Source organism: Musca vetustissima, unplaced genomic scaffold (assembly GCF_032173495.1).
Source record: "Musca vetustissima isolate MV318-11 ecotype Yass unplaced genomic scaffold, APGP_CSIRO_Mvet_v1 utg21807, whole genome shotgun sequence".
Lineage (NCBI taxonomy): Eukaryota > Metazoa > Arthropoda > Insecta > Diptera > Muscidae > Musca > Musca vetustissima.
The window spans coordinates 197,039-221,903 of record NW_026877572.1 but is presented as its reverse complement, the minus strand read 5'-3'; the positions used below and the strand labels follow the sequence as shown (position 1 = coordinate 221,903).

At 37.7% G+C, this 24,865-nt stretch overlaps 1 protein-coding gene across 1 annotated transcript in view; it reads right to left on the bottom strand.

Annotated features, from left to right (window-relative positions):
- Positions 1–1,947: 1,947 nt before the first annotated feature.
- LOC133322191 (protein timeless homolog) overlaps positions 1,948–24,865 on the bottom strand; it is a 178,561-nt gene continuing 155,643 nt past the window's right edge. The window contains exons 9-10 of the mRNA XM_061531236.1: positions 15,823–15,956; positions 1,948–2,041 (exon numbers count right to left, since the gene is read on the bottom strand). Of these exons, the coding sequence (XP_061387220.1) occupies positions 1,957–2,041; positions 15,823–15,956 (219 nt within the window). The 3' untranslated portion in view covers positions 1,948–1,956. The remainder of the gene's footprint in view (positions 2,042–15,822; positions 15,957–24,865) is intronic.

Here is a 24,865-nt window from a genome sequence, read left to right as displayed (position 1 = left end):
ACTTTTGAACAAATTGAGAAGGAGTCTGCCAAAGTGTGTCTGGCAGTAAACGGCGAGAAGACCAAGCTGATGGTATCAACGCGCAAGACGTCCAGTAGACTCGGACCGACTGTGGAACTTGAGAACAACAGCTTCGAGGTAGTCAAAGATTTTATATACCTTGGTACCGCCATAAATAAAACGAATGACATCAGTTTTGAAATTCGGAGAAGGATAATGATGACCTACCGCTGCTACTATGGTCTGAGCAAACAACTCAAAAGCAAGGCCACCTCCGGCCAGATCAAACTCACACTCTACAAGACGCTAATACTAGCCGTGCTGTTATATGGATCTGAAGCATGGGTACTTGCGCAAGCAGATGAGACAGCTCTTGTAGTGTTTGAGAGAAAAATTCTCCGAAAGATCTATGGGACGATCTGCGTTGATGGTGAATATCGCCGTCGAATGAAGCATGAGTTGTACCAGGTATTCTCGGACATCGACATTGTTGGACGTATTAAGCTGCAGCGACTACGTTGGCTAGGTCATGTTGTGAGAATGGATGAAGATGCCACAGCCCAGAAGGCATATAAAAGCGAACCAGCTGATGGTTCACACAGAAGGGGAAGGCCACGAATAAAATTTAAAGATCAAGTGGAAGATAACATGATAGCATGGAAGGTCGTTACCGTGTTGAAGGGCAACTTACTAACTTGCACTAATGCTGTTGCGGAGTAATGCCTCAAAAGTCTTAGGTCCTGCTAATATTTTCTATGGTTAATATAAGTAGGACTTCCTTGGGTGATGGATGTAATAGTCTGCCAGTTAATGTCCTTTATCAAACCTGGTGATACGATGGTTATATCTGGTCAACTGTGACACTCTCCCCTAATTATGGTGGGCATTCCATTCACTTTCTTAAAGCAAGCCTGTAGGAATGTATCTGACTATAAATACATGGGAAAAGATGTCGGTCTACCTCTGTAAGTCCAGTCCAAGTCGTTACCGTTCTTTTTTTCTAACTATGGAAGACCTCTAGAAGTTATTCAGGATTCAAGGTTATTTCGTAGTTCTTCATTCCATTATATATGGCTATATAGAAAACTTTTGGAAGATATGCTACCTGTAGATGCCATATGAGAGGTTTTCAACCCGTAGAAGACATGTGTCACAGCTTCATTCCTCAATTCCTTGATTGTGTCTGCAGGTATTCATTGGAAGTACCTAACACTTTTCAGTTTCGAGATATATATAAAACTCAAGGGACTTTCCTAATTAGAATATTTGGAAAAATAATAAACCCTTATTTGCTTCATACCCCTCCCTTACTCCATCATCACTCTGTGACACATATGTTTACACATTTAACCTCACCCGCTTGCCGACCGAATAACATCACTATAACAATGAAAACATTAGATTGATTACAAACAAATCTCTAAAGATTACTCAAAATTGTTCAAAAATGCCTAAAGAAACTAAGTTATTCAATACTTTCGAATTACTTTTTTTCTCGTCAAAAAGAAAAAAGTCTTCCAACAAATACGCTTCCTTACACATCATCGCAAACAGGCAGACAGTCAGATTTTTATGCAATCGTTATCATTGAAATTAACACACTTTTATCAATCGTAGTCGTCGTCGTCGTCGTTTTTTCTACTTTCATCTCTCCTTCATCAAAATGTGCGAAGTAATCAAAATACATTTTAAATACCATTAGCGGGACCATTAGACAAAAAAGCAGAAAATCGGAAATTCGAAACCATGTAACAACATACCTACCTACCCAACGTCAATTTCAATTCACTTGCAATTCTCTTAGGCATTTTTTGGCCGTGCAGTATTGTTTTCATACCGCCAGACCCCCTACCACACCACAATTCCACATCCAAAATATTCATTCATTTGCGCTCTATATCGGGTGTGCGTTTTTCCTTCGTTGGTTCTTTTTCTTAGTATGTAATGATGCTAAACTTACCTGGCAGCTCGCATTAATGCAATGGCATGATCCAATTTACCAGTTCGTAACATTTTGTGAATCCTTATCATACAATCTTCCCTGTGGATGATAAAATAGAAAAAAAGGGAGAGGGAGAGAAAGGAGAAAAGAAAAAAAGATATGTATTAGAACAAATTTTATATCAACATTTAATATATATGTAAAAAAAAGTTGAGTTGACTAAGATAAGACAGCCTGGGGCCAGGATATTGTAACTGTAGCATATTTCAGTAATTAAAGATAATGGAGATCCCTAAAAAAAGATTGTCATAATTGTAAATTTTTATTACAGAGGTCCCATAAAAGATTTTCGATTCATGAAAGACCTGAGGACAGTTTTTCGGACATAGAGACCTGCAGATAGTCTTTTATTTATTGAAGTCCAACTAGGGTCTTACATCTATGGAAACCATGAGGCAAAGCTTCTATCTAGAGAATATACACGGGACATCTTAAAAAGAGTTCTCTAACATGAGGTATTATTTCGGTCACTTCTGAAGGATTATGATGATGTTATTTTTTCGGAGAGGCTATCAGAATTGGCCACTGAAACCTTCACTTTGAACATTGTGTGACTTCGTTTTGGGTCCATGCCAATATTACAGCGTCGATTGAAGCGTCGCTGAATCGACCTTATTAAAAGTCATTGAAATACGACTTGTGAACGATCTTCTATCCATAAATGACTTAAATAATGCTTTCCTTACATAGATGTTCAGCGGAAAGTCTGTTACAGTCCTGTGAAAAGTCTTACACCTATAGAGGACCTGAGGAATAGCTCCAATCTAAAGAATACATTCGGTATACGTTGAATACCGAAATAAAACCACTTACACAACAATGTATGAGTAGATTTTCGAAGATATATAAAGGATTTGCGGAACTTCTAAAAAAGTCTTACACCTATAGAGGACCTGAGGAATAAAAATAAATAACACCATTTATACCACAATGTATCAGTAGAATTTTCGAAGATCCTTTGTATATAAAAGAATTGCGAACTTCTATCCATAGAATACTTCGAGCAGATTTTCAATCCCCAGAAGATCTGTGCCAAGGCTTCTATACATAAAAGAGCTATTAAAAGTCTTCTATCTATAGAAGATCTTTCGAGGGTCTTTTACAATAGAAGATCTGTCGGAGCTTTTCTATTTATAGAAGCACTATCGAAGGTCTTGTAGCTACAGAAGTCCTGTCGAAGGTCTTCTATTTATAAAAAAATTGTCGACGGTTTTCTATTTATAGAAGACCTGTCGAAGGTCTTTTATCCATAAAAAAATTGTGAATTATATTTTATCTATCGAAGATATAAATCTGCAGCATGCCTGTGGACGGTTATGTGTTTAAAACCCCTGTGGGAGATCTTTTATTTCTAAATAGCCTGCGGTAAATCTTCTCTCTATAGCAGGAAGATCTTGTGGCAATGGAAAAAGTTGGGAAAGATTTTCTATTTGAAGTCCTAAAGGAGGTTTCCTATGTATAGAAGACCTGGGTGAGGTCTCATTTTATGACTTCCGCCCAATGAGGCTATATACACGTTGATACGGAAAAAATGTGCTTCATAGAAATATTGGTTTCAGACGCCATGTTTCTTTGCACCAAATCGGTTTCAGACAATTTGGAGTCGATTTTCAAATGGCCGTCCGTCTGGCTGGTGCGCACGATAACTTTCGAAGCAAGTAACCGATTCTATCCAAACTTTGCACATGGTAATATTTCCTCCAAACTTAGTTCAAGTTCGAAAATGAGGAATATATGCCCACACCTTCTGGTACCTCCCCCACAAAATGTTAAAATTGTTAATGAAATTTAATCTTGCGAACGGACTGTCCGATTTGAACTAAACTTTGTACAAAATATGGGACCCAATGGTCCAATCCTACTGGTATCTCCTCCACAAAGGGTCAGTATTTTATAAACTTTTAAAGCCTTTGGAAGTATTTCCTGGCTATAGAAGACAATAGGGAAAAGGGTTCCTACTTATGTTAGTCCTGCAGGGGTAAAAGGTCTTCTATCTTAAAACAAGCCTGAGGACATTTATTTGGCTATAGAAACATAAGCAACGAGGTTCTGTCTCTGTAAGTCCAGTGAAAGGTCTGTCTATAGAATACCCATGGAAGATCATTCTTTATAGAATATATAGAAGACGTATGTAATGTTTTTGTGGCTATGAAAGACCTCTAGGAGGTATTCAGACCTCAAAAGACATTTCGAAGATGTTCTTGCTTTTACAGATTGCAATAGATATATTGTCTTTGGAACATTGCTGATTCTCTCATTCCTTGATTTTTTTTCAGAAAAGCCTCATTGGAAAGGCCCAAATCTTTTCCAGTTCGAGATATATTCAACTTCCTGGAAATATCCAGGGAATTCACAGGCAGTCCTAAATAGATCTCTGTGCGTCTACCAGCCGTACGATATTGTAAAGGTCCTGAAGTCCTTGTTAAAATAATATGCAGTTTTTTCTTGACAAAAAAAACAGTTACCATAAAAGACTCTTAAATCCTGAGGTGTTCCTATTTACGCCCAATTTTAATTAAACACAACTTCAAAAAAAATTCATCATTTAAATGGTCTTGGAGTCCTCTTTCCGGTAAATAAATCGGTTATATCCTACATCTTTTCAGGTTTGAGATATATGCACTTTCGGGGGAAAATATCGAGGGACCTTCGTACAATTTAATTAACCACAACTTCTAGTTTTATTGTGCATTTAAATTCTACGCAGTACGTCTACATATGTTCTCCTTCCTGAATCTTATTAGATTCAACTTGGTCCTGAAGCTCGACTACAGAAATGTTCTTGTAAAAAAAGAAAACACGCACTTTGATGTCGACAATCACACTCTGGCTTTCTGTTGGTGTATAAAGACCTTGGCCTGGCCTTCACTATGCGGGCTTTTATGTGGTGCATACCGATTTAGCTTCTCAAAATGTATAAAAACAAAACGTAGCATTTTAAATCATCTGTATATTACTTCTAATCCTTCCACTCGTCTATGTACATCCCCTACCCATTTAAATGGTCTATATTCATTTCCAAACCTACCCTCAAGTCGTCTTAAAAAGCCACCTATTCAGGTGAACTGAGTATACCTATAAATACTCCGGAGCAATCAACTCGTATACAAGCTTCAGGTCATTAAAAAATTACGGGGTTTTAACTGATATATATAGCCAGATACATCCTTTGTAAAGAGCTTCACATCCCTCTCAAAGTATGCATAGCCCACAAAGTCTACTAGCCGTCAAAAGTTTACCTAGTTCGCAAAGGTTACGTAGCCCTTTAGCGGAATAATGGTTTTAAGTTCTTTCATATTTGTTTTTAAAAATTTCCCATATAGTCTTCACGTATACGTTTTTCAAAGAACTTTACTGTACAAAAAATCATTTCCCCCCTGCCCAAAAAATCGCATCTATTGAACACCAGTGAAAGAACCAGCAGCATGAATAGAAAAAACTTTTCCAAGCTAGAATAAAAATCATTTCGAACAAAAGGTTTATAAAATTAATCTAATGAAAATAAACCAAAAAAGGGAGAACTCAATTGGAAAGGAGGAAGGTAGGTAAGATGAGGATGTAAAAGAATAAAATATTTCAAACAAAATCTCGAAGAAAAAAAAACATTTTGGAAAAATACAAAAGGGGTTTAAAAAAGCCATTGCGAGCATTAAGGCAATGTATGTTAAGAGGTGGGCAGGGAGAAAGTCGTTGCTAAAGGCAGAAAAGTGTGATAAAGGGGAACAAAAGCGGAGATAAATAACTGCTCCACAGCATGGGTACGTCGTCGTCATCATCGAGAGGAGTGGATGAGATGGAAAAATCAATTTTACTAATTTGACTTTAAAAATGGGAATACTATGTCACTGCATTTCGTTCTACAGCTACTTGGTAATGCTGATTGGGTACATAGAGTACAGGGCAAAGCACAAGGGAAAGTAAAGATAATACAAAAAAGTATTCAAATCATCAGGTACTTTGTTACAATAAAAAAAGTTTTATTCTCATCAAATAAATGTTATTGATTCGGAAGGATATTCAAATGAAATATTTAAGAGCGATTTCTAGTCGACAAAAAGACTCCTTTTGATCGCAAATCGGCAGTATAAATTCAATGACACCACAGCTCATCTAAATATACTGCCTGTCCCCAGACGAGCTGACAGGCCAGTGATTCTATATAGACGAGCTGACAGGCCAGTGAGTCTATATAGACGAGCTGACAGGCCAGTGAGTCTATATAGACGAGCTGACAGGCCAGTGAGTCTATATAGACGAGCTGACAGGCCAGTGAGTCTATATAGACGAGTTGACAGGCCAGTGAGTCTATATAGACGAGCTGACAGGCCAGTGAGTCTATATAGACGAGCTGACAGGCCAGTGAGTCTATATAGACGAGCTGACAGGCCAGTGAGACGTGCTGACAGGCCAGTGAGTCTATATAGACGAGCTGACAGGCCAGTGAGCCTACATAAACGAGCTGACAGGCCAGTGAGTCTATATAGACGAGCTGACAGTCCAATGATTATATATAGACGAGCTGACAGGCCAGTGCGTCTATATAGACGAGTTGACAGGCCAGTGAGTCTATATAGACGAGTTGACAGGCCAGTGAGTCTATATAGACGAGCTGACAGGCCAATGAGTCTATATAGACGAGCTGACAGGCCAGTGAGTCTATATAGACGAGCTGACAGGCCAGTGAGTCTATATAGACGAGCTAACAGGCCAGTGAGTCTATATAGACGAGCTGACAGGCCAGTGAGACGTGCTGACAGGCCAGTGAGTCTATATAGACGAGCTGACAGGCCAGTGAGTCTATATAAACGAGCTGACAGGCCAGTGAGTCTATATAGACGAGCTGACAGGCCAATGATTATATATAGACGAGCTGACAGGCCAGTGCGTCTATATAGACGAGTTGACAGGCCAGTGAGTCTATATAGACGAGTTGACAGGCCAGTGAGTCTATATAGACGAGCTGACAGGCCAGTGAGTCTATATAGACGAGCTGACAGGCCAGTGAGTCTATATAGACGAGCTGACAGGCCAGTGAGTCTATATAGACGAGCTGACAGGCCAGTGAGTCTATATAGACGAGCTGACAGGCCAGTGAGTCTATATAGACGACCTGACAAGCCAGTGAGTCTATATAGACGAGCTGACAGGCCAGTGCGTCTATATAGACGAGTTTTTTTTTTTTTTTTTATTATCTTTATTTCAAATAATTAGAAATTCATTACATTTTTCGAAATTCCCACGAAACCAAATTGGTTTGTCTGTGGGTTCTTAAAAATACATTGTACATTTCTTCATTTTATTATATTCTTTTAGCTGTAGCATTATCAAAAACTTGTATTGATTAAATTTTATAAATTATTAATAAAGAATTTTTTTATATGTTTGATTTTAATATTTTTGTTTCTTAAATCTAAGATTTCAGTTGGTAATTCATTCAGAATAGTGGGTAGGGCAACAGCCAATGAAAATTTACCATATTCATTGGTAAATCTTGGAATGATGTAGCGTCCTTCTATTCGTCTTCTCGTGTGTTGTTCATGATCTATATGTTTTGCAAGAATTGGATCATTCCCAAATTCGCTGACAATTGTTATCGAGTATAGTTCCTTTATGTTTAATATGTATTGCTCTTTATACATTTGCTTTATTGTATTTGTAATACGAGTATTGCCGAGTTGTTTATATAATGATTTAACTATTTGATCTTGGGATTTCTGCAGTATTCTGCAGCAACGCGCATTTCCCCAAGCTGTAATACCATGTCGTAGTGTAGATTCTACTAGAGAATGATATGCTTGTTTTAGTACATAGTATGGTGCGCAGTTTCCCAGATGGTACAGTGCAAAAGCAGCTTTACGTAGTTTTTTTTGTAAGTTTTCTATATGAATTTTCCACTTAAAATTGTGGTCCAGTTGTACACCTAAATATTGGTAATTCTCTACAATCTCCAAGTGCGTGGTACACTCACAACTATTCTCAGGAGTTGAATGAATACACTCATAATTATGGAATATTAGTGAAATGTTACTTTTTGACATATTTCGCGGCCTTATGTGCATAACTTTTGTCTTATTTGCGTTTATAACTAATCCGTTATCATGGCACCATTGCGTAATTATATTGAATTCTTTTTGCATTGTGTTTGTTGCTTTTTTTATATCCTTGTTGCAAACAATTATGGTGGTGTCGTCAGCATACGTAAAACATGTGCTGTGTTTTAAATGTTGCGTCATCTCATTTGTGTATATGAGATATAATATTGGTCCTAGTTTGGATCCTTGAGGTACTCCGTGCAGTGTAGGCATATATTTGCTATTTTCTTTATTTATTCTTACACTAGAAAATCTTTCTGTAAGATATTCTTGAAACCATTTAAGGCAGTATCCTCTGATTCCAATTTTTTCCAACATATTTATCATTCTTTCATGAGAGAGGGTATCGAAGGCTTTACTGAAATCAATGAAGAGCGCAAGGCAATTATTTTGCTGACTCAAGTTTTGGTTTATGTGATTCGAAAAATGACCGAGTAATTGGTTTATGTTCTTATTTTTTTGAAAGCCATATTGGTTTTTATTTATGATTTTGTGCTTAGTTAGATAATTTGTTAGTCTTCTAACAATTATTTCTTCTAAAATTTTTTCTATTACAGGCAGAATAGAGATAGGTCTATAATTACCATAATCAGACTTAACTCCTCCTTTATATATTGGTCTTATTATTGATGTTTTCAATGTGTGTGGTATTGATGGTTCTTGCATACTATTGTTTATTAATTTAGTTATTATGGGTGTGAGGATATTTGCATTGTTTTTAATGTCTATGGGTCTAATATTGTCTATACCGGCACTTTTACTCGAATTTAGTGTTTTTAGTATACCATATATCTCAGTTTCTGTTGCGTATTCAAGAAACATCGAATTTGATAAAGTTCTTTCTATTGTATTATTTAGTGTCACAATATTACAAGGATGCAATATGTTAATTACGTTTTGGTTAAAATTGACAGCGAAATTATCGGCTATGTCTTTCATTGTTTCACCGTTGAAGCTCAGTTTAATATTTTCATCTATATTACTAACTTTCTTTCCGGTTATTTTATTAATTGTTTGCCAAGTTCCACGAATATTATATCGATTTTTTACGAACTCGGTATAAAAATGATCGTTTTTTGCTTTAATTATTAACTTATTCAGCTTATTATTATAATTTTTATAAATAGTTTCATTTGTTATATTTGATTTATTATGCGACCATTTTTTATATAATTTGTCTCTAATATTACACGATTTTAATAAATTATCGTTGAGCCATGGGTGTGGGTTTCGTTTTTTATACTTTGTTTTCATAATTTTAGAACTTTCATATATTTGTGTAAATGTTTCATTTATATTATTGTAGAGATCATTGGTGTCTTTGGATTGACAGGCCAGTGAGTCAATATAGACGAGCTGACAGGCCAGTGAGTCTATATAGACGAGCTGACAGGCCAGTGAGTATATATAGACGAGCTGACAGGCCAGTGAGTATATATAGACGAGCTGACAGGCCAGTGAGTCTATATTGACGAGCTGACAGGCCAGTGAGTGGATATTGACGAGCTGACAGGCCAGTGAGTCTATATAGACGAGCTGACAGGCCAGTGAGTCTATATAGACGAGCTGACATCCCAGTGAGTCAATATAGACGAGCTGACAGGCCAGTGAGTCTATATAGACGAGCTGACAGGCCAGTGAGTCTATATAGACGAGCTGACAGGCCAGTGAGTCTATATAGACGAGCTGACAGGCCAGTGAGTCTATATAGACGAGCTGACAGGCCAGTGAGTCTATATAGACGAGCTGACAGGCCAGTGAGTCTATATAGACGAGCTGACAGGCCAGTGAGTCTATATAGACGAGCTGACAGGCCAGTGAGTCTATATAGACGAGCTGACAGGCCAGTGAGTCTATATAGACGAGCTGACAGGCCAGTGAGTCTATATAGACGAGCTGACAGGCCAGTGAGTCTATATAGACGAGCTGACAGGCCAGTGAGTCTATATAGACGAGCTGACAGGCCAGTGAGTCTATATAGACGAGCTGACAGGCCAGTGAGTCTATATAGACGAGCTGACAGGCCAGTGAGTCTATATAGACGAGCTGACAGGCCAGTGAGTCTATATAGACGAGCTGACAGGCCAGTGAGTCTATATAGACGAGCTGACAGGCCAGTGAGTCTATATAGACGAGCTGACAGGCCAGTGAGTCTATATAGACGAGCTGACAGGCCAGTGAGTCTATATAGACGAGCTGACAGGCCAGTGAGTCTACGTAGACGAGCTGACAGGCCAGTGAGTCTACGTAGACGAGCTGACAGGCCAGTGAGTCTACGTAGACGAGCTGACAGGCCAGTGAGTCTACGTAGACGAGCTGACAGGCCAGTGAGTCTACGTAGACGAGCTGACAGGCCAGTGAGTCTACGTAGACGAGCTGACAGGACAGTGAGTCTACGTAGACGAGCTGACAGCCCAGGGAATCTACGTAGACGAGCTGACAGGCCAGTGAGTCTACGTAGACGAGCTGACAGGCCAGTGAGTCTCCGTAGACGAGCTGACAGGCCAGTGAGTCTACGTAGACGAGCTGACAGGCCAGTGAGTCTACGTAGACGAGCTGACAGGCCAGTGAGTCTACGTAGACGAGCTGACAGGCCAGTGAGTCTACGTAGACGAGCAGACTGGCCACTGAGTCTACGTAGACGAGCTGACAGGCCAGTGAATCTATATAGACGAGCTGACAGGCCAGTGAGTCTACATCAGTGTCTCTTCATCTCGGCTGCCCCATCAGCTTGCTATTATGGTCTTATTGTTCCTTAATATCGCATATAGAGACTCACTGGTCCTTCGGCTTGTCTATATAGACTCTCTGACCATTCAGTTCATCTATATAGTCTAACTTACATCTCAGCTCATCTATCAACGCTCCATGGCTTCCAACTAGTCTAAAAAGACTACCTGCCTCTTTCCCTCATCGACAACCACAATCGTGCCTCCTTAACTCGATTTTTTTCTTATATTCACCTTTATAAATTCAATATCTCTTAGTTAAAGAAAAAATTCTTCGAACTTGATAATATATGAATTCAATATTTAAAAATAATGAATATCAGATCCAACACCAGCCCCCACCATCTGTGACTTTCTCTTTGTTTGTCAACGACACTGTAAAACTTAAAATAATGAAATTATATCTATCAAAGGGGGTGTTTCTGTGTGTTTGTGTGTGCGAGTGGTGCCTTTACTTTTTCCAATATTCCAGGCTATACTTTCACTTACGATTTTCATCGGAATATGAGGCGGAGCATATGAGATTTAATCAAATTAAAATGATATGACAACACGAAGGAAAGCAGCAGCAGTCTTCTTTATTTCAGGCATGATAAAATAAAGCTATTATTCGTGTCAAAGAAATCTGATAGTTTTGATGTACTCTCGAATTACGAGAATATCGTCCTTGACACTGCACATTTCAATCAAGTAAATCAAAGGCATATCGTCATTTTCAAAAGATAAAGTTCAATGAACTGTGGAATTTGCAAGGCCATTTTTGTGGAGAGGGTAAAGCTAAGGGGGTTGCGAATGATTTGGAAATGAAACAAAGTGCGCCTTATACTGCTATGATATTTCAATTAGTTGATGACAATTATTTGCTGTTCGAAAATATAGTTGTCTATGTATCAAGTCTACAAAAGCTGTTAGTCCCTCGAAAGAGCTATTTTGACAATTGGCTCCAGCCATAATAAAACTGAAAATTTTAATATTTCTAAATAACCCAAAGGGAGACTGTGCGTGTGCCATACCAAAAATATATTTCAGGTTTTATACAAGGGATCCAAAAAAATCAAGCTCTTTATTAATGAATTAAAATTAAATAATATCCGGCAAATTGCTACCAGGAACACACAGGGTGATCTTCTCGCATAACATATTTTATAGCCAAATTGAAGGGCCGTTTTGAAGGAACTGAAAACCAGAGAACTTATATCTCCCGATTTAAGGACCAATCAGTAGTCTTTAAAAAAGAATTAGAGAACTGATATGCTTTGTATGATTTTTCATAAATGAACTCAAAGTAAAAATGACTGCAGAACTGAAAGACTTTAGAGACGAGCTGGATGTCAGGGTGTATGAAGATACACGAGCTTAAGGTAAGCGATTAGAGCTGAAAGTCATTTTTAAAATATGCAGGACATACCATTAAGTCTATATAAACGAGCGGCAGGGTAGCACCTAGATGAGCTTGAGCAATGGTCCGAAGGTCTATGTAAACGAGTTGAGGGCCGAGTATGCCCGTTAAGGCAACCAGAGGCCTTAACAGAAAACAGTCGACCACTGATTTCATATAAACAAGCTGGACGACAAGGGATATAATATAAAAATTATCGAGTTATAAATGCGATTTGTAGGAGCAATCTGAACGAAGGTAATAAGTCGTTATTGATAAGCTGAATCTTTATAAGCTTATCACCAGACAATCTTCCAGAAATCTCAGGACTTTCGCATGCCTTACACTGTGCGACAAAATCGATAAAAGTTCGGATTGTGTTCAACCTATACAGGTTTCTTCCCATTCAAGTCTCCACAGTTAATGACTTGACTCTTTTTATACAAAGTGACCTTCAAATACATATCGACTGACAACCAATAATCTTCACTAATGTACCCATTGCCATCAGCTCGATCCAATGATTGTCAATCGTAAGTCTTCTGGAGAGCGTTGTGGAGCAGCAGTGTGACCATGCTTCTGCGACGGCCTCGGATACTCTTGCTTCGAAAAGGCAGGTTTGTTTTTCGCATCCTCCTTACCGTTCATAGCAGGAGTCTTCCTCGTTGCAACCGAAGCAGTTTGTCTTGTATCGAGCGACATTGAGGGTCTCTTCGCAGTTCCATACTCTTCCAAAAGGGGTCATGTCAACTCCTTTGCTCCACAGGTAAAGACCTTGACTCCTTTGTACAAAGTGCTCGGTGACGGCCTCGCGGACTCTTGCTTCGTAAGGGATTGACTTTCACATCTTCTTTATCACACATCTTCCTTATGAGTTTTGTATTCTGTATTCAAATGAAGCAATTTGCCCAGCGACCTCAAAAGGGGTCATATCATTAAGGAAGCCTGAGAACTCCTTTGCTTCAAAGTTAATGACGTTGAACCTTTTGTTCATGGTAATCTAGCCAAACCAAGGCTCGACAGTATCAGTTGGATCAATGATTGCCATTCCAATGACTTTAGGAGCCTCTGATTGAGCAACAGTGTAACCATGCTTCGACGACGACTTCTGAGATTCTTCTTTCGCCTGTTCCTTACCGCTTTTAGACGAGGTCTTCCTTGTCGTATCCTACCTTCCTCGACGTAACCTACGCAGTTTGCCGTGCATCGAGAGACTTCAAGGCTTTTCACTTCTCAGCAGGTTTGCTGTTCATCTGAGGACCACTTCTATTTCGCAATCACAGTCCCCAGAATTGTAACTGACGCTGAAGTCGGGCTTCCTGCGTCGCATTCACCACGTTGTGTGGTTGTTTGTGTTTATCCAGCAAAAACAGCTCTATTTTCATAACCCTGGTTATGCGGTTTTTGCACAACTACAGCAGGTGGATTTGGGGAATTTGATTTTGCTGAGGTAATTGTATGTTTACCCCCATTTCAAGAGGCCTTTTTATGGACTCTTCTTCTAGTCGTCTTCGACACAACTGTACTTTGCCGTAAAATATGATTTCAATATCTTCTCAATATTCAGAGACCCCCTCAATGGTCCCGATTGATCAGATGTTCTCAGGCTACTGGCCGTTTTCTCTGAGGTTCCCCTTGATATTTGAGAACTTATAATAGATAATCGAGTCTCTAACCCGTTCGAAGAATCAGTTGCAATAGGTAACCTATACCTCCCTCGAAGGTCACGAGGTTCGCAGAAGTTACAGGCATTATTATCCCGTTTCAGTTTTAGCCACTCTCTGTGCTCTCCTTCGTTGGAGTGGATAGTCCTTTGGGAACTTTCGACTAAATTTGAGGTGTCCCTTGATATTTAGGAACTCAAAATAGATAATCGAGTATCTAACCCGTTCGAAGAATCAGTTGCAGTAGTTAACCTCCATCTTGTAGATCTTTTTGTCGGAGATTTCCAATTGATCAGAAGTCACTGGCGTTATTTTCCCGTTTGAGCTTCGGCTACTCGCTGCTTCCTCCTTGGTTTGAGCTGATAATTCTGTAAGAACTTTCGACTAAATTTGAGGTCCCCCGTGACCTTTAGGAATTCATTATCAATAATCAAGTCTCTAACCCGTTCGAAGAATCGTTTACAGTGGTTAACGGCCATCTTGTAGATCTTTTTGTCGGAGATTTGCATGGACCGCCGATGGTCCTGATTGATCAGAAGCCACAGGCATTATTTTCTCGTTTGATGGCAGGCTACTCGCTATTTTCTCCTTCGTTGGAGGTGATAATTCTGTGAGAACTTTCGACAAAATTTGAGGTTCCCTTTAATCTGTAGGAATTCTTTATCGATAATTGAGTCCTTAAACAGTTCGAAGAATCGGTTGCAGTAGTTTACTGCCATTATGTATGATCTTTTTTGTCAGAGATTTTCAGGGACCCCTCGAAGGTCCCATGAATTAGAGGAGTTACTTGGATTATCGTCTTCCTCGTCCGTCAAGGGCCAGTCAACTCAGATATGGGTCGGGATACTTCCTTGACTGAGGCGGAAGGAACCGGCTTCCTCGATTAGATTAAAGAAAAGGTCCGTAAGTCATCGGGGTTAATAGAGTTGGGAGCGTTTAGAGAAAAGTCCGCTGGTATATTTTCAGTAGCCGATGTCAAAGCTGAGCTTGTAGAGGTTGAGCGTGCCAACCTCTGTAAAGAGGGCGACTTTACAGAGGACTCCATACACGAGACGGGAAAGTTTCTAACAGAATTATAAAAGTCAAATTTCTCTAGAATACCAGATGTTCGAAGGCCAGGTGAAAAATCTCACATGGCAGACCGATAGATCGCTTTTCTACATGAGAATGAAAGGTTTTCCTCTCACAACAAAACTAACATTTCTTTTGTTGCAGAACCTCTTTGACGACCTAAAATCAATTCGAATAACCATTGAGTGTAAGGTATAGTTCCTTGTTAACGCATCGGATTGCCAATTAAATCTCCCGAGAACATGAACTTTCCAAATTTTAACAATCTTACAAAAAAACTTACAACTCAATGGCAAATAAATTGCAATTGATTTGCTAGAACATTTCAATTTCAATAACAAACAAATTTCGAATTAGGTCAAACGTATCCATCCACATTCGACCAAAGAAGAGAAAATAATGTTTAATTATCTAGAAATTGCTATCTGCATTGACTGCTATTTGTTGGGGGGGCGTCAGGCCGAGCGACCGAAAAGCCAATATAGTAACAAATTATAAAAAAGGACAGGAAAAAAATAGTTTCTTTTACGATGGAAATAAAGTAAAAAAGTTAGAGAAGTACAGTGGGTCCGATCGAAGTGAATGTTGGAATGTCTTTAATATTGAAAAAATATATATAAATAAAGGATCTTTTTTAACAATATATAAAGAATTAATAGCAATTTTTAAATAAATATTGGTGTTTATCATAAAATGGCTTCCACTGTCAAATGTTTGTTGCAATCCTAACAGTTGCCACAAGTTTTACATTTGTTATTACCTGCCATTTTATTGGTTTGTTTGTAACATTGAACAAATATACTTATCCATTTGTGCAAATCACGTTTGTGTGTGTGTGTATGTTTGTTTTATATACGTATTTTTTACTAAAGGTAAATTGACCTACTTTTGATCATCGATGGGCACATCCGAGGCAGAATCGAAAGGTATGGGCTGATCTTCTTCAGCTATTTGCAATTCAGTGGCCAAAAGTTGTGATAATTCACCAGCCATTTCTGCCCATTTGTTGGATAGTTCCTCCTAGAAATGAAAATAGATGAAGATAAAAAGAAAATTTGAAATAAAAAAAATCGTATTAAAACAAATGATGTAGCAGCAAATGCCGAGAGATAATAAAATGTAATGGAAATTTAAACAACAAGTTTTAAACAAAAAGGAACAAAATTTTACACAGAATAAATTAAAAATAGAAAATAAAAATAAAAATAGAAAATAAAAAGAGAAAATTGGAATATGGGAATTTGTAACAAAAAGTTTTAAAGTGAAATTAATTTCAAATAATTTGTTTCTAACCTTAATTGAATACCGATAGGTCTTAGGCATAAAATGTACATCATGTGATTGGCAATGTTTTTAGTTTTTAAATGACATGCACATGATTAAAATTGGTCCAAACCCGGATTTAATATCAGAAACCCCGCTTACAAAATTTTGGAATCCGAATCCGTATCTGGCTAATAAAAGTTATTAGCGTGGTTGGTATAATATAATATATTAATGGTAAATATTTCGGACAAATCTGACAGCTCTTACAATTTATTCGACATTCATCTTTGTTCGCAGATATATGGTTTTCTAAGTAAGGTTCGGTTAAAAGTGGAAAAGGACGAAGAAAACATATAGATTACATGTCTGTGAAGACACTATCTAAAATCTTATGAGGAACATTTTTGTAGAATATTTCAAGGTCGAAAAAAAACTCGTGGTGTAGAATTTAGTTTCAAAACATATTTATACCGTTTACCACACTGTGGTACAGGGTATTATGTCTTTGTGCATATGTTTGTAACAGGCAAAAGAAAACGAGATAGACACATGGTTCCGTTTGAGAATATGCATAGAATCACTATCTAAATCGATTTATGAATGTTCGTCTGCCCATCCGTCTGTCCGTTTGTAGATGTTAAATTGTAAACAATGATCCGATTTGAATGAAACTTGGCACAGATCACTTATTTCGACCAAGGACGAACCCTATTGAAATTGGAAAAAATCGGTTTAGAGTTAGATATAGCTCCCATATATATTTTCGTCCGATTTAAGGTAAATGGGGCACCATATATCTTTCGATTTGCATGAAATCTGGCATTGAGTTCTGAATTAGGTCCAGAATAATGTGTGCTAAGTTTCGTGGAAATCGGTTGAGAATTAGATATAGCTTCCATATAGATTTTTGTCAGATTTTATGTAAATGGTGCACACAAGTCCCTATATATCTTTCGACTTGCACGAAATTTTGCATAGTATACTGAATTATGTCTAGAATGATGAGTACCAGGTTTTGAGATGATCAGCTCAGATTTATATATAGCTCCCGTATATATCTACGTCCGATTTAAGGTAAATGGGGCACCAACGTCGCTATATATCCTTCGATTTGCATGAAATTTGGCATAGAGTTCTGAATTAGGTCCAGAATAATGTGTGCAAAGTTTCGTGAAAATCGGTTCAGATTTAGATATAGCTCCCATATACAGTTTTGTCCGATTTTATGTTAATGGTGCACCAACGCCTCTATATGTCTTTCGATTTGCACGAAATTTGGCACGGTGTACTCAGTTGAGTCTAGAATGACGTGTGTTAAATTTCGAGAAAATCGGCCCAGATATAGATATAGCTCCCATATGTAGTTTTGTTCGATTTTATGTAAATGGTGCACCATGGGCGCTTATGATTGGGGCGAAATTTTGTATAGTGTCCTAAATTGAGACTAGAATGACGTGTGTTAAGTTTCGTAAAAATCGGTTCAGATTTAGATATAGCTCCCGTATATAGTTTCGTCCGATTTAAGGTAAATGGGCCACCAAAGTCCCTATATATCTTTCGATTTGCACGAAATTAGGCACAGGGTACTGAATTAGGCCCAGAATGATGTGTGCTAAGTTTCGTGAAAATCGGGTTAGATTTAGATTTAAATTAGTCAATATATGTGGAATATACCCAAAGTGGTACGGGTATCATATAGTCGGCCCAGTCCGACTTTACTACTTTCCTTACTGGGGACTTGAGATATAAGAAGGATATGTTTTATGTTTAAATACAGAGAAGGCCAAGCTGATGGTATGCACGCGCAAGACGTCCAAATGACTCGGACCAACTGTGGAACTTGAAAACTACAGCTTCGAGGAAATCAAAGATTTTATACACTTTAGTACCGCCATAAATAAAACATCAGTGTTTATATTCGGAGAAGGATAGTGTCGGCCAACAGATGCTACTATTGTGTAAGTCAGCAATTTTGAAACAAGGCCACCACTCGACGACCAATATTACCCATGCTGGTGGAGTGTTTGAGAGAAAATACTCTGAAAGATCTACTATCTGTAGATGAATGAACCATGAGTTGTATCATCTATTCATGGACATGGACATAGACATAGACGCATCGAGCTACAGCAACTACGGTGGCTAAGTCATTTTGTGAGAATAGATGTGGATGTCCCAGCTCACAAGGCATAAAAAAGCAAGCCAACAGGTTCACGCAGTAGAGGAAGACGATGAATTCGATGGAAAAATTCAAATGGAAGACAAAATTTCGGAACATGGTCTTTTAAATTGGAAGAGCTGCTCACGACACCGATGGGCCTGGAAATATTTTTAAGCATGGCTTATGGAACAAATTGCTCTATCACAAACCAGCTAAGTAATTAAGTTCTACGCCCTTTTCAAGTAATCGGCGCACACCGCAGCTATTTGCGATAAACTGAGAAGTAGGAAGAAGCTTCTCAAATCACTGCAATTTTCTGGGAAAATCCAGGGCCGTTTTTATTTAATCAACACTTAGAAACGGTCTAACCACCATCTCCCCGAAGCTTAATGTGTAATCTGGATTAATCCCAATCCCTGGATTAATGTTAATCCCTGGATTAAGGACCATTACAATCGGATTATGGGTCAATCCGGTTGTATTATATGTTATTTACCCCCAGAATAAAGATCATTGATTAAGGATTGATCCTTATTAGAGATTGTTAATGTGTTAAAGTTTAGTCCGGTTAAATGTCAATGAGCCCGAATTTAACCTTAATACGGATTTATGATCTTGACACCGAATTAAAGGTCATTTTAAGGTCGTATTTTTGAATTACCGCTTTTTAGCGGTTCTATAGTGCTTTTACCTGCTTGGTATCATTTGAAAGGCGTTGAAATACAGGTCTTAAACGGCTCGACGTTGCATCAACAAATAACGAGATTATAAAATAAAATTTACGAGATTATAATTTTGAACATTCGTGGGGGAGTTACCAGAAGGAGTGGACCAATGGGTCCTTCGGAGTTGATCTACTGTTGGAAAAGATAATAGGTTGTGCAAAGTTTAGTTAAATCCGTTCGCATGATGGACAGACATTTGTAAATAGACTCCAAATTGTCTGAAACGGATTTGGTCCTATGAAACATCCTACCGAAAACAAGTAATAAAGTGTCAGCCGGTAATATCGAAAGATATATATCATCAACCTATGGTTTGCTGAGGTAATGTCGACAGATATATCCTCAGCCTATGGTTTGCGGAGGTTTTCGGAATGTTTTATTGTTCGCTTCAAATTTAATTTTCAAGTTTATAATATATTTGTGGGGGGAGGTACAAGAAAAAGGTCTTTAGGATTGGTAATGATAATAGGTTGTGCAAAACTTGGTTCTAATCGGACTTTCCATTCGCCTGAAATTTAATTTATAAATATTGAACATTTTGACCATTTGTGGGGAAGGTTATAGAAGAAGTGGACGAATGGGTCCCATCTACGGACTTGATCAAGGCTTAGTAAAGATACTAGGTTGTGCAATATTTGGTTCAAATCGGACATTCTATTCGCCTAATATTCTCGGTTTCAAAAAAATTTAACTTTATATTTTTTATTGATATCGAACCTAGACTATTTCAAGAATGCAACTATCAAATTTCAAGTGGAAATCTCAACAATTTTGAAGATACAGCCAATTTATTGTGTTAGCATCATGTGAAGGCAAGAGGGCTCATAAACTTTAAACGCTTTTTTCTCCAAGCAGCGTTTTTGCGAATGGCGGGCCCGATAAATCCAAAACTAATACACCAATCAAATCCAAATTTTGGGACGTTTCTCTGTGATTGTATATTTATCGCATGAACTAGGATAAATCCAATCGGTACATATCTTCCTTATTATACAGGGTGAGATGAAAAAACTGCAATCAACTTCAGACTGCTGTCATTTCTAAGTCACTCGTCGTTGGTAAGAATTTTCCGGAAAAAAAACTTATTCGTGATGGAACAGAAAGAAAATAGACTGAAAAGAGCTAAAGAGCATGGCCGAAAATGGTGAACTGTCGAATTTTGTTTTCTTCGATGAGAAAACATTCGTTGTCCAGCAGACTGAAAATAGCTAAAGAGCATGGCCGAAAACATTCGTTGTGTAGTTTGTAAACAAACAAAATGATCGTGTTTTCTTGCCAAAGAGGTCAACTGAAAATGTGAACCTTCGGTTGGCCACCAAAACTCACGCGCCATCCATGGTGATGGTGTGGGCCGCCATAACAGCCGATGGCAGCTCTTCGCTAGTATTAATCGAATATCATCAGACTAAATGCTGAATAGACTAAATGCTGAATCGCGAAAATATTCTGGAGGGTGTATTAAAGCCTTGAACACGCAAACATTTTGGCCGCAGACCTTGGACATTCCAACAGGACCATCCAGATTAGAGCGTAATACGGATAAAAAGTAAGTGGCTAAGGATTAAAGGTTATTCCAGATGAAATTTAGTTTAACCAGGATTAATTAATTAACCACCACTTCCAAACGTTTCGACGGTGCTTCTATCAGCAGCGCATCAGTTAAACGTTCTTGATGATTTAATATCCAAAAACCTTCTAAGAGTTCGATGTGTACGTCTATGTAGACTCAGTAATATTTCAGCTCGCCCGCTGCGGCTATAGATCATTATCGAACCTTACGCTGTAATTTTGTATCTCGCTATCCTCCGCTGGAGAAATGATTACAACAGAGTCTTAGAATCAAACTCAAAACACGAAACAAATCAGATAACTATTTTAATATAAAAACTACCCCAAAAAGGGGACGAATATTAATAATTTTTGCTATACCATATACAACTACTAAATACCAAATTGCAGAAAATTCGGTTCAGTGGGTCTATTCACTATCAAAATTAAGCAATTCTCAAATGGATAAAAAATTATAACAACAAAATAAACAATATTTTAATTCTATAACAGTTTTTAAAAATAATTGTTAAAAATGTTGTTAATAAACAACAGCAAAAAATTCGAAGTTAACTTATCGACAAATATTCTTCAATATTGAACATGCCTTGTTTTGTTCAAAATTTGTATGTATTTGTAGGGTATAAAAATTGGTATCTAGTGAAAATCGACTATTATAGTTTTTAGTTTAATTTTTTTTTTTTTAGTTTTATTATAGTTTTTTTTTTAATTGCATCAAATCATACAACAAAACGGTGCATATTTGGCCCAAATCCGACATTCCGAAGCATGATAAATGAAGTCCTATAGTTCATAAAAAATTTATTTTACCCCAAACTAATAATATTATAAATATACTCTGTTCAAAGATCTTACTGTCTCATTTATATACTCCATTGCCAGCCCTAAAGCTAACTGACCATTTAGCTTACGTATAAGTAAATCTCTTCAGTAGAGCTCACACTGTCCTTTTTAAAGACTTCCAAGCCTCCAGTACATTTATAAAAATTCCTAGAAAAAACTCATGTTATTCCAGCCTGGATATATAATTAACAGTCCTCCAAGTAAATTATCTACCAGGATCATTTATTTGATCCGTAAGTTCGATGGTAAGAAATCTCTAATTTTCAAATCGATTTGGTCATGTAAACATTAATGAATGAATATGATCCTGCTTTTTATTATTAATGGCTATTTTCCTCTTACAATATATATCCAATTATGTATCTTAAAAAAAAGAAAATTTCTTCGAATACCAAAAATAGCACATCTAAATAAAAATACCCCGCATAAAGGTCTCAATTAAATAAATCCAAAAAACATTTATTTTAAAATCTCGAGGAGCCTTTACTATCGTAATAAATATACAAAATCATATACTCGTATGTATGAACGTGTGTATGTGCGAAGGAAATAATTTAAATACAACTCAAAATACTACAGTGTTGAACGAACGGATGGCCAACACAGATGTTAAAATAAATTCTCAAACGCTGACAGCTGAACTGGCATCCGGTTGTACATCCTCCAAAAAGAGTATGTGGGTAATGAATGCAGTGTTCAGCCGCCAGTCCAGTGCTGAATGAGGAAGGATCTCACACATTTGATGTCTGTTTAAATTATAGAGGCGAATGTATGAATACATTTGACAAGTTCGGTCGTTTTTTCGCATATCTGAAAAATAAAATATGATGTTTTTTCTTGTTTTTTGATTTATGATGGCATTTCAAGTTGAAAGGCCATGAAAAGTGACATAAAGGGCAGTTTTTCTGGGGGCGGAATTGTAACGAACTGAAACGAATATAGGAATAGGCTACGTTTTATATAGAAACAAAGTCATGTTGAATGAGAAAAATTTAGAGAGCATTAAAAATAGGTAAAGTTAGATTCAGCATTTCAAGATCAGCGGTTATCTGTAGATGCTAAACAGAGGTCATCAACTCGGATGGCCGAACTTCCATAAAAAATTATGTAGATAGAAATTTTAGGGTAAAAAACCCCGGATTAGAGACTGCTAGATTAACAAACGAGGGAGCGGGTCGATACAGATACATGTAATCGTAGTTATATAATACGGATTGAAAGCATAGGTGAAAGCTATCGGTCGCGTATAGAAACCCAATAAATAAATTAGGCAACTGCGAATAAAATAAGCAGTCAAAGAAAGGGTCAAGGGGGAAAAACTGAGTGTCAATGATCATCTGAACTGACGAGACGAAATGTTGATACTCTATATACCACTATAATTAACCAAGCCTCATGGGTTCCTAGTCTCCTAACGTCAATGATGTCTCCCTAACGCTGGGGTTTAATGAGTCTCCATGCATCCAGGTTTGCAATCAGAATGCCGACTATATTCGAACGGAGCCTTCTTTATACGTGAGCGTCGAAATGAGTTTTAGGTTTAGTTACCAAGTCATTACCATGGCTTTATCCTCCTCGGCCTATAAAAAAACACCCTAAACGAACCTTCCGACGAATGATGGTGTGACTGCCTGGCCACCCGAAGTCTCAAACTTCACAAGTGCTAAAAATCACTGGCCCTCGGGCACGGACATCACACATTAACCTCTAGTCAACAGTGACAGGTATGTGCGTGCGTCGATTTTAGTAAACAAACCGATCTGCTGCAAATGCCCACGGATGTGGGAAGGAAATGGTTCGCTGTGGCTTCTACAATCAAAAGTGCCAAAATCAAAGAAACATGGTATAGAAAGACTTATTGGAGGGCAATTTGTTACTGCCAATTATATGCTGATAAGGACCTCAACTTGATCTGCGAAAGAAATACATTTTGATCAAGATACATCGTAAGCCCACGGGGAGGAATAAGGGAGACTATACTCAAAAGGCCACTAGGGTACTTTATGTTAACCAAATGCCTACCTCCCATACAGTGACTATATCCGTCAGAACTTCAACGAAGACGATACCCTCTGTACAGAGCATGGTACAAACACTGGACTGCAGTCAATCTTCCTCAACGAATATGACAATGAAGAGAATGAGATCGTCGGAGGATAATTAACTAGCTGCGAAGAAATATTGCTGACTGAAAATATCAGTCTTCGGCCGTTTTTATGAAGACAAATTTGAGTTGGAGGTACAAATCGAGCTGGAATCCTGAAAATTGAAAGTAACATTACCGTCGAAGTTTTGGATTGGGATATGTATGTAGTTTTGGAATTTTTTTACATGTGTACGGAAAGCACTAAATCGTACTATAATTGGTACAATTTGGGTGAACCGATAGAGCTGGAATAATGAAATTTGAAGTTAGGATCATTGTAGGGATGTAAGATTAGGGTCAGAATTCAGTTTAACAAATTAATACTTATGGGTACTTAATGGTACTAAATTTGGTACAATGTGAATTTTAGGTGAACCAATAGAGCCAGAGTCTTGAAATTTGGAGTCAGGATCATTGTGGAGGTGAAGATTGAAATATGAAGGAAGTTTTAGAAATTCGTACTACTGTGTACTAAATTTGGTACAATTTGGATTGTGGGTCATCCGATAAAGCTGAAACTTCGATTTAGGATCACTGTGGTGGTGTAGGATTGGGGTATGTAGAAAGTTTTGGAAATTGGTACAACTATGTACTAAATTTGGTATAATTTGAATTATGGGTGAACCAATAGTGGGTGGCACTGCTGTGTACAAAATTTGGTATAATTTGAATTGTGGGTGGACCGATAGAATTGGAATCCTGAAACTTATATTTTGGATCACTGTGGTGGTGTAGGATTGGGATAAGTTAGAGGTTTTGGAAATTCATACTACTGTGTAGTAAATTTGGTACAATTTGAATTGTGGGTGAATTAATAGAGTTGGAATCCTGGTACTCAAATTTAATTAATGGTCGATATTAATATGTGGATTGTTTTTTCCGACATATGCAGTTATCTCTAAAAATAAAATAATATGTTAATACATTTTTAAATATTTCCTACATTCGCTAACGAAATTGCGGGCATATGCTAGTTGATTAATATTTTTACTGTCATCTGAAGATCATCTTCCCATAGAGCAAGGTTCAAGTAAAAACAACTTCGGTCCTGGTATTGGAGGGCTTAATCGGAATAAACATACCAAGGTCCTCACACTACAGACAACCTTATTAAAAATATAAATGAATATAAAACCAGACAAAAATAAAGTTCTTGGTATAATTTATTACCTAATTATTAACCGATCCCCCACATACCCCAGAATCAATAGGAAATGAT